The sequence below is a fragment of the Sminthopsis crassicaudata genome, chromosome 5, assembly GCF_048593235.1.
Source record: "Sminthopsis crassicaudata isolate SCR6 chromosome 5, ASM4859323v1, whole genome shotgun sequence".
NCBI lineage: Eukaryota > Metazoa > Chordata > Mammalia > Dasyuromorphia > Dasyuridae > Sminthopsis > Sminthopsis crassicaudata.
This window is the reverse complement of record NC_133621.1, coordinates 258,217,878-258,234,498: the sequence shown is the minus strand read 5'-3', so window position 1 is coordinate 258,234,498 and position 16,621 is coordinate 258,217,878. Positions and strand designations below refer to the sequence as shown.

Here is a 16,621-nt window from a genome sequence, read left to right as displayed (position 1 = left end):
ATAGAATTTTTCATAAGCATCATTTCTTACAGCACAATATTTCTTCATATTCACATACTACAAATTAGCTAGCCATTTCCCAACTAACTGAATTGTACTTTTTGTTTCAAGTTCTAGGCTACCTAAACTAGGTGGCTATGAATGTTTTGTATATATTGAACTTTCCTTTCTGGCTTTAACTTTCTTGGGTTATATTCATAGCAGAGATACAGTTGGGTCAAAAAGTTGTAGTCTTTAAAAAAAAAATTCTGCCATAATTTCAAGTTGTTTTCTACATTGGATAGACAAATTCATAGCTTTACCAGGTATATTATGTACCTGTTTTCCTATATCATCTTTGCTAATTAGCTGGTTGTGAAGGGAAACTCTTCTTCTCTTGCTATTGGTAATTTAGAGAAATCTTTTATATGACTCTATATAGTTTGCAATTTTTTACTTGAGTAATATTTGATCTTATCCTTTCGTCACTTAGGTACTAGAGAATGGCTCTTGCTCTTAATATGTTTGTTTATATACTTATATATCCTTCTGTAACTTGACTATCAGAACTGTACTTTTAGATCATGATGCAAAAATTATTTTTAGTCTCAATCAATAATTATATTTCTCATTCCAGCTGCATTGGTCTTATTTACATAAAATTTTTTTGATTTGATCGTCTAGGTCTTATCCTCTGCCCTGCAATTGCTTTCTTAGGTTCTCAGGGCTTTACCTTACTTTGTTGCAAAACCTTCTAGATCTCTAAGCACTATCATCCAATCCACCAAATATACTACACACTCTGAGCTTTGTCATCTGCCCCACTTCACGATTTTCAGATTTTTTTCATCCATCCAAAACTAGAATGGTCTTTTTTCTTGCCTCCCCCAATTGCTCAATGAAAGCAGAACTATTTTGCTTCTGTGTATGAATCGTCAGTCCTTAGCAGCATACTGTTTGTCATTAATCATACCAAAAAAGGTCATTAAAATGCCATTCAGCAATACCACCCCTAAGATAGAAATAGCCCATGGGCACAAAAATATGAATAACAGCTTTTTTTTGTTTGTTTGTTTTTAGTAAAAAACTAAAAGTAAAGTAGATGCCCATCAATTGAAGAACAAACTGAATAAAGTATAAGTATAATGGAATATTATTATGCTGTAAGAAAAAAATGAAGGAGATGGATTTAAAGAAACCAGGGAAAATATAAATGAACTGATGAAAAATGAAGGCAGAAATTCAGGAGGACAATTTACACATCTAATAATATTCCGAAAAACAGTTATGAAAAATGCAACCAGCCAAACATGACTCCAGAGAACTGAAAATAATGCCATGTTTTCCTATCTGTAGCCAAAAAGATGGACTAGAAATGAAATAGACATTGTCAGACAAGAGTAGTACTGAATTTGTTTTTTGTTTTTTTGGTTTTTTTTTAACTATAGCTTAAAAGAGAGGATTGTTTTAGAGGGAAGCGGAGATTTAAAAAAAAGAAAAAAGAAAGAGCATCAATCAAATATTTTTTAAAACACACAGAAGAAAGCAAAAGGAAGCTCAGGAGAGAACACAGACAAGCAGGCCAGTGTGGGAACTACTATGTTAAGTTTAATAAACACTTAAAATAAAATGTTGTACTCAATAGATTCAATTTCAAATACTATCCTTTCCTCCCCTCTAACAAAAGTTTGGTAATGTCCATATTTCTTGATGCTTATCAAGTTCAAAATTTTTTTTAAAATGAAGAACAAAACCCTAGCAGTGATAACAATGCCAATTTAAAAAAAAACATCTTCAGCTTCTTGCCCAGTTTCTTCTGGACTCCTTTTGGCAGTCTCTGTTCTTGCCACATGAACTACCAGAAGGGGAGAGTGGTTCACATTTTTCTTGATGAGGAGATTCTCCTTCACATCGTGGCTTCCAGCTCCAGAAGATAGTTGATTACTCTGCTCCTGATGTCATTTTCACATGTGGCCACAGTTTTATTCAGTAAAGACACACAAGCTTATTCTATTCATCTCTTCTTCTTCTGGCAAATGACGGATACCTTCTCTCCTGATGGAACACATCATCATTCCTTGGAACACGGGAAGCTCCTCTGCTTATGTTAAAGTCTAGCTTAGTCCCACAGGAAAAATCTCATGGGTTATCTCATTCCAGATAATGCCATGGAACTTCTTCTTCCCTTTCCTTCCCTTCCCTTAAAAGTCTAGACACGGGTTGGAATTTCTAGCTTCTTTTTGTTGTTTTTGTTTGTGTCTGACTCTTCGTGCTCCCATTTGAGGTTTTCTTGGCAAAGATACTGAAATGGTTTAGCATTTCCTTTTCCAGCTCATTTTAGAAATGAGGAAATTGAGGTAAATGACTTGCCCAAGAGTCACACAGTTAAGAAGCCTCTAAGGCCAGATTTGAACTTAGGTCTGAGTGTACACTATGGCGCCACCTAGCTGCCCTAGCTTCTTTAGAATCTGTTTTCCCTGGGAATTGCCCCATTATCATTCTTTCAAGGAACATGACATTCAGCCAGTTAATCTAGAGAAAACAGCACATTCCATAAGAACACCGGCACTAAAGTCAGAAGACTGAATTCCTTACTTCACCTAACTTCTTGAGTCCTCAGTTTCATAAAGTGAATAACTTACTCAAGATCCAAAGTTTTTAATCTGGAATTTGTGGACTTAAAATTGTTTTTAATCACTATATTTTAATATAACTGGTTTCTGTTGTAATGGTATGCATTTTATTTTGTGTACTTAAAAAAATATTATAGCTTCACCAGGCTTCCCAAGGGGTCCAAAAAAAAAAAAAAAAAAAGGCTAAGGACTCTGGAGGAGATGCTCTGGAAGTTCCTTTTTCAGCTATAGGTTCAAAATCATTTCAGTTGTCTAAGATCTTAGAAGTATCACTGTAGAAGTCTGATTTCTATACTCTTGGAGATCACTATTTTATCATTTTCAATGAGGCATTTTTTTCTTCTATCTGTCATTTTATCTAATAACTATGTCCTGGAGGAAAGTAACCATGCTATCCACATGGATACTCAACAAATGACTCACTTACAGGCAAAGTTCCAGGGCAACATGTTTCCTCTCTAACTTTCTCACCCACAGAAGTGAACTTCCACCACGTAGCTAAAAAAAAACAAATTAATGTACAAATAAATAGAAGATTTGGGTACAAACACCAATTTGACTATTTATTGTTTGATTATGGGCAGAACACAATATCTCTGGGCCTCAGATATATAAATTCAGTTATATAAACTTTAAGGTTATCTTTAAGGTCTAAACCTAAACCTCTCCTTGAGAGAGAAAATTTAAATTTAAATTGCAAATAAGACTCAAACAACCCTGCCTATTACCGTGGATTGAAAACAAAACGGAGCAGTAGGGTTGATCCAGACATTTGTTTCTCAAACTGGAGGTAAAGAAATTAATTATAATCAATTTAATGCAGAGCTTCTTAAACTTTTTCCATTTGCAAAAAATGGAAATTTTTCACCCAAGAAATTTTTATGTGATCCTGGTCACATAATCATATCTTATTGATCCTATAGATCAGGGGTTCTCAAAGTATGGCTCACAGGCCAGATGTGGCCCGCTGAGGACGTTTATGCGGCCCAGCCGGGTTAGGGCAAATGGGTTGAGGGGTGGAGACAGAGTGTGAGTTTTCATTTTTTTTACTATAGTCCAGCCCTCCAACAGTCTGAGGGCCCCCTATTTAAAAAGTTTGAAGACCGCTGCTATTGATAGCCTGCTTTATTTGAATGACATCTCCCCCATTAGATGGTAAACTCCTTTAAAACAATAATTACCTTTCCTCTCTCTTTGTATCACCAGTCTGGCACTTAGTAGGCACTCAATAATATAGAATGATTACCTGAGGGTCCTTTTCATTATCTTTTCATTAATTCCTTTGTTTAGACTGAACATACATACAAAGCTGGAAACATCTCCAAGACTATTTTGATGAGGAAACCTAGGTTCATGGTCATTCAAATAACTTACCCAAAATTGTACAACTGCCAAGTGTCTGATATGGGAATGAAAATTAACTCATCTGATTCCAAGCCTATGTTCTTTCCATTATGACCAGTGCCCCAAAAGAGTGCTCAGCACCTACTAAGTAGTAAATCAGCTTGTTTTTTTTTAAATTGAGTTGCATGTCTGAGGTTCTACTTCACCCTTCTCAGACTGGCTAAGAACACAGGAAAAAAATAATGATAAATGTTGGAGAGGATGTGGGAAAACAGAGATACTAATGTATAGTTGGTAGAGTTCTGAATTGATCCAGCCATTCTGGAGAGCAATCTGGAACTGTGCCCAAAGGATTATAAAAATGTGCATACCTTTTGATCCAGCAATCTCAATTTCTGAGTCTGTATTCCTTAAAAGAGGAAAAGGGATCCACATGTGCAAAAACGTAACAGCCCTTTTTGTAAAGTCAAGGAACTAGAAATGCAAATGCATACCTATTCAGTGAGGAATGGCTGAATAAGTTAGGGCATTCCACATAATGCAATATTATTGTTCTATAAGAAATTATGAGCAGGCTGATTTCAGGAAATCCTGAGAACTTATATAAACTGATAATGCTGAGTGAAATAAGCAGAATCAAGAGAACACTGTACACAGAACAACGAGATTACATGATGAGTTGTGATGTTTTGCTTCTTCTCAATAATGAGGTGATTCAAGGGAATTCCAACAGAATGGTGAAGGAAAATGCGATTGGCATCCAGAGGGAGAACTATGGAGACTGTGTGAATCAAGGAGTATTTTCCCCTTTTTTTCTCTCTCACTTTTCCCCCTTTTGGTCTGATTTTTCTTGCACAACATGGCAAATATGGAAATTTGTTTAAAAGAATTGCACACAGTGGCCAGAAACTGGAAACTACGTGGATGTCCATCAATTGGAGAGGGCTGAATAAATTGTGGTATATGAATGTTATGGAATATTATTGTTCTGTAAGAAATGACCAGCAGGATGATTTCAGAAAGGCCTGGAGAGACTTACATGAACTGATGCTGAGTGAAATGAACAAGACCAGGAGATCATTATATACTGTAACAACAATACTATATGAAGATCAATTCTGATGGACGTGGTCTCTTCAACAATGAAATGAACCAAATCAGTTCCAATGGAGTAGTAATGACCTGAACCAGCTACACCCAGTGAAAGAGCTCTGGGAAATGAGTGTGAACCACTACATAGAATTTCCAATCCCTCTATTTTTGTCCATTTGCATTTCTGATTTCCTTCACAGGCTAATTGTACACTATTTCAAAGTCCGATTCTTGTTGTACAGCAAAACAACTGTTTGGACATGTATACATATATTGTATTTAATTTATACTCTAACATATTTAACATGTATTGGTCAACCTGCCATCTGGGAGAGGGGGTGGGAGGAAGGAGGGGGAAAAATTAGGACAAAATGTTTGGCAATTGTAAATGTTGTAAAATTACCCATGCAAATATCCGGTAAATAAAAACTATTAAAATTTAAAAAAAAAAAAAAAAAAAAAAAAAAAAAAAAAAAGAATTGCCCATGTTTGACCCATATCAGATTGCTTGCTGTCTTGGGGAAGACGGGAGAAAAATTTGGAACACAAAGTCTTACAAAGGCAGATGTTGAAAATTATTTTACATATTTTTTGAACATAAAATACCACTGAAAATTAAAAAATAAATAATTAATTAAGTTGCATGCTGATTTTCCTAAACTATTGGGCAAAGGGGATTAGAACTTCCAACTTGGAGTTGACACAACATTCTTTCTCCATTACATCACACTTTCCACCACTAGGCAGCGCGCTCACCTGAGTTTTCTCCGGCTCCTTCCAAAAGGCGCTCCCCACAGTGCGCAGGCGCGGCTTCAGCAGGGCGTTCACGGGATTTCAGAGCTTCCATTACCTTTCCGGGGACCCATCCACGAAGCGCTCCCATAAGGACCCCGTGTAAAAGTCCACCGTGTGAGCGTTGGCGATGGGCAAGGCTTTGCGAAGAAATCGCAGCAGCTCCCGCAACTTGCCGCGCAGCACGTCCAGGTCTGCGGACTCCGGGAGCGGATTGGAGGTTGCCATGACACTCTCTTTCTCAGGCTGCAGGTGGCGCCCCGGCGGCAGCGGGGTTCGGGTAGGCGGAGCACAGGCCTAATGAGTGGCGCGCCGAGCCTCCGATTTACGTCCAGTTCGATTGCCTCTTCCTGATGACGCACTTGGCTCCGCGACGCCAGCTGGGCCCAGAAGAGCCGGAACATGGCCCCGGCGAAGCGCGATGAAGCGCTGCGTACCGGAGGAGCCCAAGCGCAGGGCGGGCCGGCTGGACGCCTCGGATTCAAGAAGAAGCGGCAGCAACAGCAGCGGGCATGGAGGGCGAACTCACGGAATGTTTTCTCCGGAAGCATCCGCGAGGGTGAGCGGGCTTTAAGGCCTCAAAGAGCCCGAATGTGGGCGGGATGGGCCGGACCCGGGCCCTTGGGAACCTCCGCGGTAATTTAATCGGCTCCTGATCTTTAGGACCCACGCAGGGTTAGCCTTGGAGGCTCAAGTCCTGCCTCCGACCCCCGCGGGTTTGGCACCCCGCGCTTCGCACCGGACCTAGTACTTGTGGGGGTCGTTTTTCAGTCATGTCCGACTCTTGGTGACCCCATTTGGGATTTACTTTCCTTTTTCAGCTCATTGTACAGAAACTGAGGCAAACAGCTGAGTGACTTGCTCAGGAGTCATTTCTATCAAATGTCTGCATTTGGATTTGAACTCAGATCTTCCTGAACACGGGCCTAGCATAACTATCTCCCCACTTACCTGCCCCTTTGGGAAACAGTAGGCACTTAATAAATCTTTATTTACAAGTTAGTGGCAAAGTATTATAGAACCAGTAATTTTGTGATTTTTGCTACTCCACAGTAGTGAGCTGTGTCTTTACGGAGTTGAAATTGTTATTGTGATAGGATCAGGGTTCTTCTAAAACCTGGTGAGGATTTGGATTTTCATGGTGGTGTACCACCCTGAGGTGAGTATGGAGAGATGATTGTCAGAGTGCTCCGGATCAGTTCTGCTCTCTAGGTCTCTTATTTCTTTGAAGGTTGTAACAGCGGAGCCCTCGATCCTGGAAGTACCGTTTCCTGGTGGAATGATTTTTTTTTTTAATGTATTACTAACTTATGAAGTAAAATAAGCATTTTAATAGCGTAACAGAATTTTAAAAAGAGATGTTTGCCCTTGAAACTGCAAAACTTTTATGTTCAACCTATTTCTTTCAAATATGTAATAGTCATCATGTAAACTTAAAAAAAAAAAGTTTGTTTTATTTATTGATCTTTCACTTAACCTCTCTGTAACCTTAGGTGTTTCTCACTAAGACAAGAAAATATGAAAAAGGTTCAGAAATGCTTTAGTGGAGGGAGTTTCCTCTTTAGGGAGTTCCTTGTAACAGTAAAACCACAGGCCCTATTCCTAGGAAATGGTATTTAGTTTAGCACAGTGTCCTGCACATAGTAGGTGCTTTTAAAATGTTCCTCCTTTCCTTCCTGTCCCAATGAAGTAATATTTGTAAAGGGATTAGTACAATGCCTGGCACTTAATTGGTGCTAGATAAATGTTTATTTTCTAACACCCAAACATCACTTGGGTATAGACTTGAGTTCAGGGTCCACCTACCTCCGGACACCTGGTTTTGTGACCCTGAGCAAGTTATTCATCTCCTTGTCCTCTGCATGTCAAACTGGTGGGTCACTGCACTCCAGTGAGAAACCCGATTTAATTGAGCTGGATATCAGGAAAACCTGACATGCACTCATGAGCTATGTGACCCTGGGCAGGCCATTAACTCTGCCCCAGTTTCCTTATCAATAAAATGAGGATAGTAGTAGCAACTACTTCCAAGGGTTAAATGAGATAATTGTAAAGGCCTGTCCCATAGATTGTGCTGTACAAATGTTGGCCATTAGTATTATGATAAGATATATAACAAAATAAGATGCAGTGGGACATAGCAAATGTTAAAGATTTATTTTTCCAAGTCATTATGTGGCCTACAGGAATCCCTATGCATGGTTTAGTGGCCCATTTTATTCAAGTTTGACATTACTCCTATGGAGTGATGAAAGTAATGCTTCTTTTTCCCCAACTATATTCAAAATGTTATTTAGAAGTGTTCTTTAACCTTCTCTGCTCAACTCTCCCGAAGTCACTCCAGGAAAGCCAAAGGTATACATTGTCCTGAGGGGAACTAGGCTGTGGACATTATAGAGGCAGCTAGGTAGTACAAGAGGTGCACTGGGCTAGATTCAGAAAGACCTGAGTTCAAATCTAGCTTCCTCAGATAATTAGGAGCCATGTGACCTCAGACAAATCATTTAATCTCTGCTTACCTTAGTTTTCTTCACTTCACCTATTTCACAGTATTGTAAAAATGAAATAATTATACTATGGAAGGCCAAGTGAAAAAAGAGAAGGCAGTGTCAGCAGTTTTTAGTATAAAATATATGTTGAACATATATGTATGCATCCTGGAGGATTCCTAAGCTTAACAAAGTGAAATAATTTTCTACTGATATTTGTCTGATGAAATAAGCATACTGGGCCAGGTTTTGTAGAATTAAAGGGAGATAAAAAACAAAATCAGCTTTATTTTAGGATCCTTCATTTAGAAGTGGGAAATACAATAAGGGCTATCTTATACGTATTATAATAACATTTTGCACTTGAGGAAACTTAGACACAAATAAATATCTTTAGCAAAGTCATGCTAAAAGTGGAAGATTTAGGTTTTAAAGCCAAGTTCTCTGACTCCAAATGCAATCATCTTCTCACTCCTTCATGCTGCCTCTTGCATCCTAGGTACAGAATGAGAAAATTATTATCTGTAAAACCTTCTGTTGGGAAGAAAGAACTGAATTTTAGAGAATTGAATAAAAATGATCTTCTGTGTCATACGTGGTTATCTTTGGAAACATTAGCAGCACCTGAGGTGGTCATAAATCAAATTTTAAGCCATTTTCAAATACTTTATTGAAACTTTTGAAAATGGTTTTCGATTTGATTTTAAGAAATTGATTGGGATGATTTTTTTTCCTTCCAATTTTAAACACTTATAATAGAGATAGTGTGGCTCCTAGACAATCCTTTGACTTTAGTATCAACCCACCAAATTCCATCTGTTGTTTGAGTTTAGAAAGTCAATCTTTTAGGGCTACGGTTTCTTCTTTAAAATGAGGGAGTTGGTTTAGCTATTTTGTAAATTCTTTTAGCTCCAAATCCTATCAACCTAATATCCAAGGACTCATTTAAGGTCTCTGGATTTTGTTTTGATTTCCTAACAGTAACATATATAATTTTGCAAGGTAAAATTAAACATTGTTTTCCTTCTTTTCCTTCTTAAAGTCCTTAGATGCAGATATATACAGAGTAACACTAGCCTAATTTCTCCTTTTTATAACAAATAAGAAAATAATTAGTCAACTAATTAAAGAATATGACATTTTTGTTTTTTATTGTGCTTCTCTAAAGTTGAAACTATATAAAACTTATGCTTTGTGGTGACTGGTTATGAAAGTTATGAACATAACTATATAACTTGATAATTTTTTATTTGATTTAAATGTTAGATTCATAGAAGAGTAAAGTTTTTTTCCCCATTTCTTTTCACTAACTTATTACTTTTATATTGTTCAATGTAGGACAAGGGTTTGCATTTCAGAGAAAGCAAAAGATTCAACAAGAGTACAAGAAATTGCTAAAGAAAGGAAAAAAGACACAAATTTCTCAAGAGTCTCAGTTTACAGAAAGATATCCAGAGCATTTAAAACATCTGTATTTAGCTGAAGAAGAAATGCTCATGAGACGACATAAAAAGGAAGAACAACATTTGCCAGAAGAAGAATGTAGCACAACAGTGAAGTATGTTTTTTTTTTTTTCTCTCTCTCGTTTAAATACTGGAAATTAAACCCATACTTTGTTGGTAATTTTGACAAAAAGATTTTGTGAAAACTTATGAAGGAAATATATTTTTCTGAATTTTAAAAATTTGTGTAATTAAATGAAAATGTAGTTTTAGCACATTTGAATGAATTAGAAAATAGGATGACTTAGAGGAAAAATCATTGACTGGGGGAAAAAATAGATTTGGATCTTAACCATCAATGATGTACTCTGATGACCTGAGAAAGTATTATTAATGGTTCAGAGACCTGGATTCTTCATCTGTAAAATGATAAAATAAAGCTAAATCTCATAAGTTTTCCTCACAGCTAAAAATTCTGGCTCTCTAAATTTCATGCTATAAGTGAAAAGAACTGAACAAAAAATTTTTGACTATAAAACTGCTATCTGGTGAGAAGTGCTAAGGCATAGAGAAATGGGAAAGAACAACTTTCTTTGGATGTTATTACAGGTAGAATTGACTAGTTTAAAATATAAAGCATAATATGATGAGAACCCAAAACAGGTAAAAATTGCCTGATTTTAGAAATTGGAGAAGTCATTTCTGGGTAGCAGAAAGTAATAGTATCATTGAGGTGGGATCATTTGAATTACACCTTGATGGTTGCTCAGAATTTCAGTAGATAGGATAGATGTTAATGAGGGGAGAGAGGAAAAATATTTCAGATGAATGGAACAGCCTTGTATTTGGCTATTGTGTAGACCTGAGTGAATCATTGATAACCTACAAGATCAAAGTGAGTCACTTATGTGATATAGTCACCAGAAAACCTAATAATTCAGGGCTTTTTAAAAATAGGAGTAGCTTCCAAAAGTGAAGTGATAGCCCTGCTGTTCTCTCTCCCTTGATGTTATCACATCTTGAGAGTGGTGTTCTGTCTGAACGATACATTTTGGAAGTCATTGATAAGCTGTAGTGTAAAGAGCATTGTAACCAGCATAATGAAAGGTGAAAAATTCATGCCAAGAATGGAACATTGAAACATTAGTCTTAGTTATTAAAGAGCTGGGATATGATAAATAATTGGGACTTATTCTATTTAATCTTAGAAGGTAATATTAGGAGCAGTGAGTGGAAGTTTTAAAGAGGAAGATTTAAGCTTTTTGTCAAGAAAAACTTCTTTGAGCTATTCAGAAATAAAAGGAATTGCCTTAGAAGGTAGTGGATTATCCTTCCTTGGATGTCTTCAAGCAAAGATTGAAGATCAAAGATTCCTTGTTGGAAATGTAGGGGAAATTCTTTTGGTTACTGGTTGGACTACATGGCCCCTGAGATAGAGGAATATTAGCAGATGGGGGAGAAAAAAGGTTAGTACCAGATTAAAGAAAGCCCTGAAGACCAGTATTCTGTGGTTAAAATAGAAATCATCAGTTCAAAATTCATGATCATTTGGAGCTGTCTCATTTTTAATTTTACTTTAGGAAACAGAATTGGAGTGAACAGGTTAATGTTTAATATATATATATGTATAGCTAGGTAATTAATTCATAATCCATTTAAGAAAAGATTTACTCAGTACTAGACAAGAACTAAATGGTTTGATACAAATTACAAATAGAAGAATCCAAGAAAGGAAGAGATTCATGATAATTGGTGTAGTCACAGAAGTCTGATAAAGTGGAATGGAGTTTTGACTGTCCTAAGTTCCAGTATAAAGTACTTGTGATTGGTCTCTGTGACAGTATCTTTTTTTCTGACACTGGCATCAATATCATCCTCCATTAAATCTTTCTTAAAAAAACATCCTAATAACACTTATTGAATCTATAGTCTTCATCCTGAAACATCTCTTCATATAATGTCTTGACATACTTACAATCTATTATGTAGTATAATACTTGCTATTTCTTGTGATGTATAATTTTAGAACTGTCCTTGAATCATAAAATGTCTTTTAAAAAAATCTTTAGTACTTTAATACTTTTTATTTTCAAAATACATGCAAAGATATTTTTCAACATTCACCCTTGCAAAACCTTATTTTCCAAATTTTTCTCCCTATCCTCCTCCCCTAGACAACAAATAATCCAACATAGGTTAAACATGTGCAGTTCTGCAAAATGTATTTCCACATTTAACATGTTGCACAAGAAAAAGATCAAAAAGGGCTGGGGGGGGTGGGGTGGACCAAGCAAACAAAAAGTTGAAAATACTATGTTGTGATCCACATCCTTTCTGGATGCAGGTGGCTCTCTCTATTACAAGTTATTGTATCTTTAAATAATTTTCTATAATCACAAGTTACATAAAATGAGACACTTAAAAAATCATATTAGTGACAGTTTTTAATTTATTGATAATTTTAATGAATATCAGTGATTTTTTTTGGCCTTAATAATTTTTTTCTTTTTATATAGCCCTATTGCCACTCCAAAAAGAAATAAGAAAAAAACATCAAACCAAAAGGCAAAAGAAGAATATGAACGGGTACAAGCTAAGCGTGCTGCTAAGAAACAGGTAAACCCTTTTTTTTTTTTTTTTTTTAAACAATTTTTTTTTTCTCCTTAAAATCATGTGTCATAACATGCAGTTAAACATTTTCACAGAGTTTTATTCAAAGTATTATTTTATTTATATGATTATTTACACTGCATTTTTCAGTTCTTTTCATTTAAGAAATAAATTAAGAGAATAAAAGCTAGTAGCTTGTCAGACTCTTTGAGCCATTAATCTATTAATCTAGAGATTGTGAGGACTGATGAGAAACCAAATTCAGGAGTTTTTGATGTAGTCATTTTCATTGTACATTATGGCAGCATTATGATTTGAGGAGTGTAAAATATTTAAAATAATTGTTTATTCAAATTATGGCCTTTTAAGAAGAGTGTATTTCTAACTGACCAAGAAAGAAATTAAAATTAAAAGCACAGAAGCATGAGTTTGATAATGTTACCAGTGTCCTTATTTTGGATAATTCGGAATTGCTAATTTCATGCCACTCAAAAAGTATTACAACCTCCATCCAAGTATTTTCAAATATGATAATGAATGTTGCTACCAAAAATAATGTTCTGTAGCTTAACTCCTTTAAGACTCACTTTCTGCATCTAAAATGAGGCTGTGGAAATAATGTTTGCTAAAATCTCTTCATTTATAGCATTCTATGATTTAGTTTTACTTTGGTTTTGCAACTTATAATCCTTTTAAACTTTTTATCATCATACCAATAAGGAACAATAATTGACACATTTAAAAATTGTATTTGATAAAATGACTACTTTTCTTAATCCATAATCTGATGACTAAATGAGGTGAAATAATATTTTTCTTTGGAGCTATTGAAACTTATATAATTGGTTACATTCTGCTTTTTTTCTAACTATGTGATGTTAAGCATATTCTGAAATAGGATATCAGATCAAGAAAACAAATGTTCCACTATAAAAATTTTTCTATTCTTTTTTCATTTTGCTTTTCTGAAACTAAAAGCTTTATAAATAAACAAACAAACAAATATTTCTAAATAATAAAATAAAAATTCTAGTTGTTTGGAATTCAATGTATCAAAGTGGTAATGTGAAAATTACTAGCATTGCCAATGATAAAAGCTAAATTATTAAAATTTCAATCAAGTATCCAAATTGATTACAAATGTAGTAGGTTTTTTAGTTTTTTCTACAAAGTATTGCATGGATATCTCATGGAAGACTGTTTTGTATTACATATAGCCCTGGTGTATTTATCATAATTATGAAAGTAGGAATCATGATAAGTAGAAATTTTTTTTTTCCTAAGAAGTTAGTTGTGTTAAGAGATAAGACTGAAAAAAAAAATTATGATCTATTCTATATTAAAATCTCAGCATAATATGATTCTTTAAAGTAATTTTGCTTTTGGATAGGATGCACTACAAATAAATATAAGGTATATTTAAGGAATTTGTATCTTTTGTCTGACCATGGAAGTTATTGAATAACCCTCATAAATACCTTAGGTATTAATATCAACAAGTACGAGTTAAAGGCATTTATTAAAGCACTCATATGCTATGTTAAGCCTAGCAATGCTAATAGAAAAAACGAAATAATTGGTGTTGTTCAAGTGTTTACACACTAATTAAAGATAATATATTAAAGAAAGTCCAGCAACAGGGTAAATGAAAAGAATCATAAGGAGGTAGTTAGGGATACCAGAGATAAGTCAGTGCCAGAGTCCTGCATAGAGGAAAAGTAGGAGGGAAGACATGATTATCTGCAGCCCACATAGGAACCACATCTCATCCAAGCAAAGGTAGCAATCAGGCCACCAGGATGGCTTCTAGGAAGCTAGGAACCTGAGAAGAGGGTTTTATCTTTAAAATTCCTTCTCTAGGAAATCAGAATAATTTAAATTGACATTAAGAAATACTTAAAAGCCACATTTATATGTTTTTTTTTTCCTTACTTTTTTTTTTACAAGTAACAGAATTTGTTTTAGGGTTTCAATGTAGGTAGATTGTTTCTGCTTATACAGGTTTCAATCTCTCTGTAACTTTATAAATAGTATAAGTAGTCTTTGAGAATTTCTTTAACCAAAAAATTCATCACACTTCAGCCCAACTTAGTGATAAGTTAAGCTGATTCTCAGACAACAGACATGGTATAGTTTGTGTTCCTTTGACTCAGCCTTTAAGAACCTCAGGATTTAGTAAATGGAGGGCTTCCTAGGACAATTAAATAAACTCTTAAGGTTCTTGCCAGTAAAATCTTAAGACAGTCTATTCTTCCACGGTGGCAATATAGAGAGCATAGTAATTAAAAAGTAATGATAATAGCTCAAACATATCTGTGGCATATATTGGAAAGATATTTGCTAAATTTTACATATAGCAAAAGTAAAATACAAAGTACAAGGTCACATTGGCACCAAGAGATAAATCAGACTTTTAACCTTAGTTTTCCAAACTAAAGTCTAGTATTCATTGTACTAAACAGCACTGACTAGGAAGAAATGATATCCTCTAGAATTAAGATGAATAAAGCATCTTATCTTCCAGAATAATTCATTCATAAATATAGAGATCAATTATTTTTTGAAAAATGTTTACATTTTACTCTCTGGCATTTCAGTCATGAAATTTGATTTTTAAAAGACAACCAAAATATAAATCATATCCTCGATGAGAACTGTTAAGGTCTTTTATGGTAGTTCTTTAAAAATTTCAAACTATCCATATATATGCTACTAATTAAGACATTTATTAATTTCAGGAGTTTGAGAAAAGAAAACAAGAAAGAGAAGAAGCACAGCAACGCTACAAAAAAAAGAAAATGGAAGCATATAAAATACTGAGCAAAAAGACTAAAAAAGGCCAACCAAATCTGAACTTACAAATGGAGTATCTTCTCAAGAAAATACAAGAGAGAACATAAAATATATATTTTGTACTTTGAGGCATATTAAAATCTATTTTTATATTATGTCTGGATTCTTTTGAATCTACTTATTTGCTATTTGCAATTTTGTGCTCATTGTATAACAACAGACCAAATCAGGCACATTGGAGATGTGCTTTATTTTGCAGAGAACGTTTTAAAAGTGCTATAAATAAAGGTTTTTGTTTTTTTTTTAATTAATGTTTACAAAAGATTGATCTACTGATTTAAAACATTCTGTTGAGATGAATGGCTTATGCTATATTTTTTTTTTCCTAATTGAGGACTTTATCTTTTTTTAATTAAAGTTTCTTTTATTTTCAGAATATATATACATGGATAATTTTTGATATTCATGCCTTCAAAACCCTGTATTCTGATTTTTTTCTCCTCCCTTCCACCCTCCCCCAGTCAGCAAGTGATCCAATATATGTTAAACATATACAATTCCTCTATACATATCATGCTACACAAGAAAAATCAGATCAAAAGGGGGAAAAAAATGAGAAAGAAAAATGCAAGCAAACAACAAAAAGAGTGAAAATACTGCATTGTAGTCCATATTCAGTTCCTACTGTTTGATGCTTATTTTACAAAGATTCTACCTACTTGTATTTTTTAGAAAATGTTTTCTTTTTAAAAGATTAGCATATAATTGAAATTAAATTGAATATTATTCTACTCTATATTTAATATTTTTCAAATTCTAAATTTTTATGTCCATATTTCCAGTGGAATTTTTACGATGTTAAAAGCTGCAGATAAACTACTCTTTCAGTGTTTATTAAGTGCATTTCTGCAATTTATGTATTATATGCATAATTAGATTGTTTAAGATGCTAAAATAATTTTTCAAATTTTTCACCAAGAGTAGAAGAGAAAAAATACCAATGAATTTTGAATGAATGATTTTTCATTCTTCCCAGGTTATCTAAATTCTTTCAAAACTTAATCCATTTCCCAGAATTTTTTGCAAAATTAGTATCATAAAAATTGTTCTTTAAAAACTATATCTTGACAGATCACTAATAAATTTAGCATAAAAACATTTCTTGAAAATATATTTTTACCATGATAAAAATAAAAGCTTATTATCTTAGGGAGATTTTAGCTCAAAAACAAGCAAATTTAATGTTCTTTCATAGACATATAAACAAGGAAGTAAAGAGGTTATACCTACTAGATCATTTCTCATATTTGGTACAAGATCTTTGGTTTCAAGTCTATCACAGTTTCCATTTCAGCCCTGGGAAATTACTCCTATGTAGTATCCTGGGGCAGTTAAAAATGCTTAGGCCAGGAGAGTATATCCTTATGTCCCGCCAATGAGTCAGTC

The 16,621-nt window shown here is 34.5% G+C and overlaps 2 protein-coding genes across 2 annotated transcripts in view; one reads left to right on the top strand and one right to left on the bottom strand.

The window, feature by feature from the left end:
- Positions 1–6,119, bottom strand: part of METTL25 (methyltransferase like 25) — a 177,497-nt gene extending 171,378 nt beyond the window's left edge. Inside the window, 2 exon segments of the mRNA XM_074270877.1 lie at positions 5,805–5,903; positions 5,906–6,119. Of these exon segments, the coding sequence (XP_074126978.1) occupies positions 5,805–5,903; positions 5,906–6,068 (262 nt within the window). The 5' untranslated portion in view covers positions 6,069–6,119.
- On the top strand, positions 6,116–15,338 carry CCDC59 (coiled-coil domain containing 59). Its single transcript, XM_074270879.1, has 4 exons — positions 6,116–6,399; positions 9,668–9,887; positions 12,289–12,388; positions 15,121–15,338. The coding sequence occupies exons 1-4, from the start codon at positions 6,243–6,245 to the stop codon at positions 15,280–15,282; spliced, it is 639 nt and encodes a 212-aa protein (XP_074126980.1). The 5' UTR covers positions 6,116–6,242; the 3' UTR covers positions 15,283–15,338.
- Positions 15,339–16,621: the final 1,283 nt, after the last annotated feature.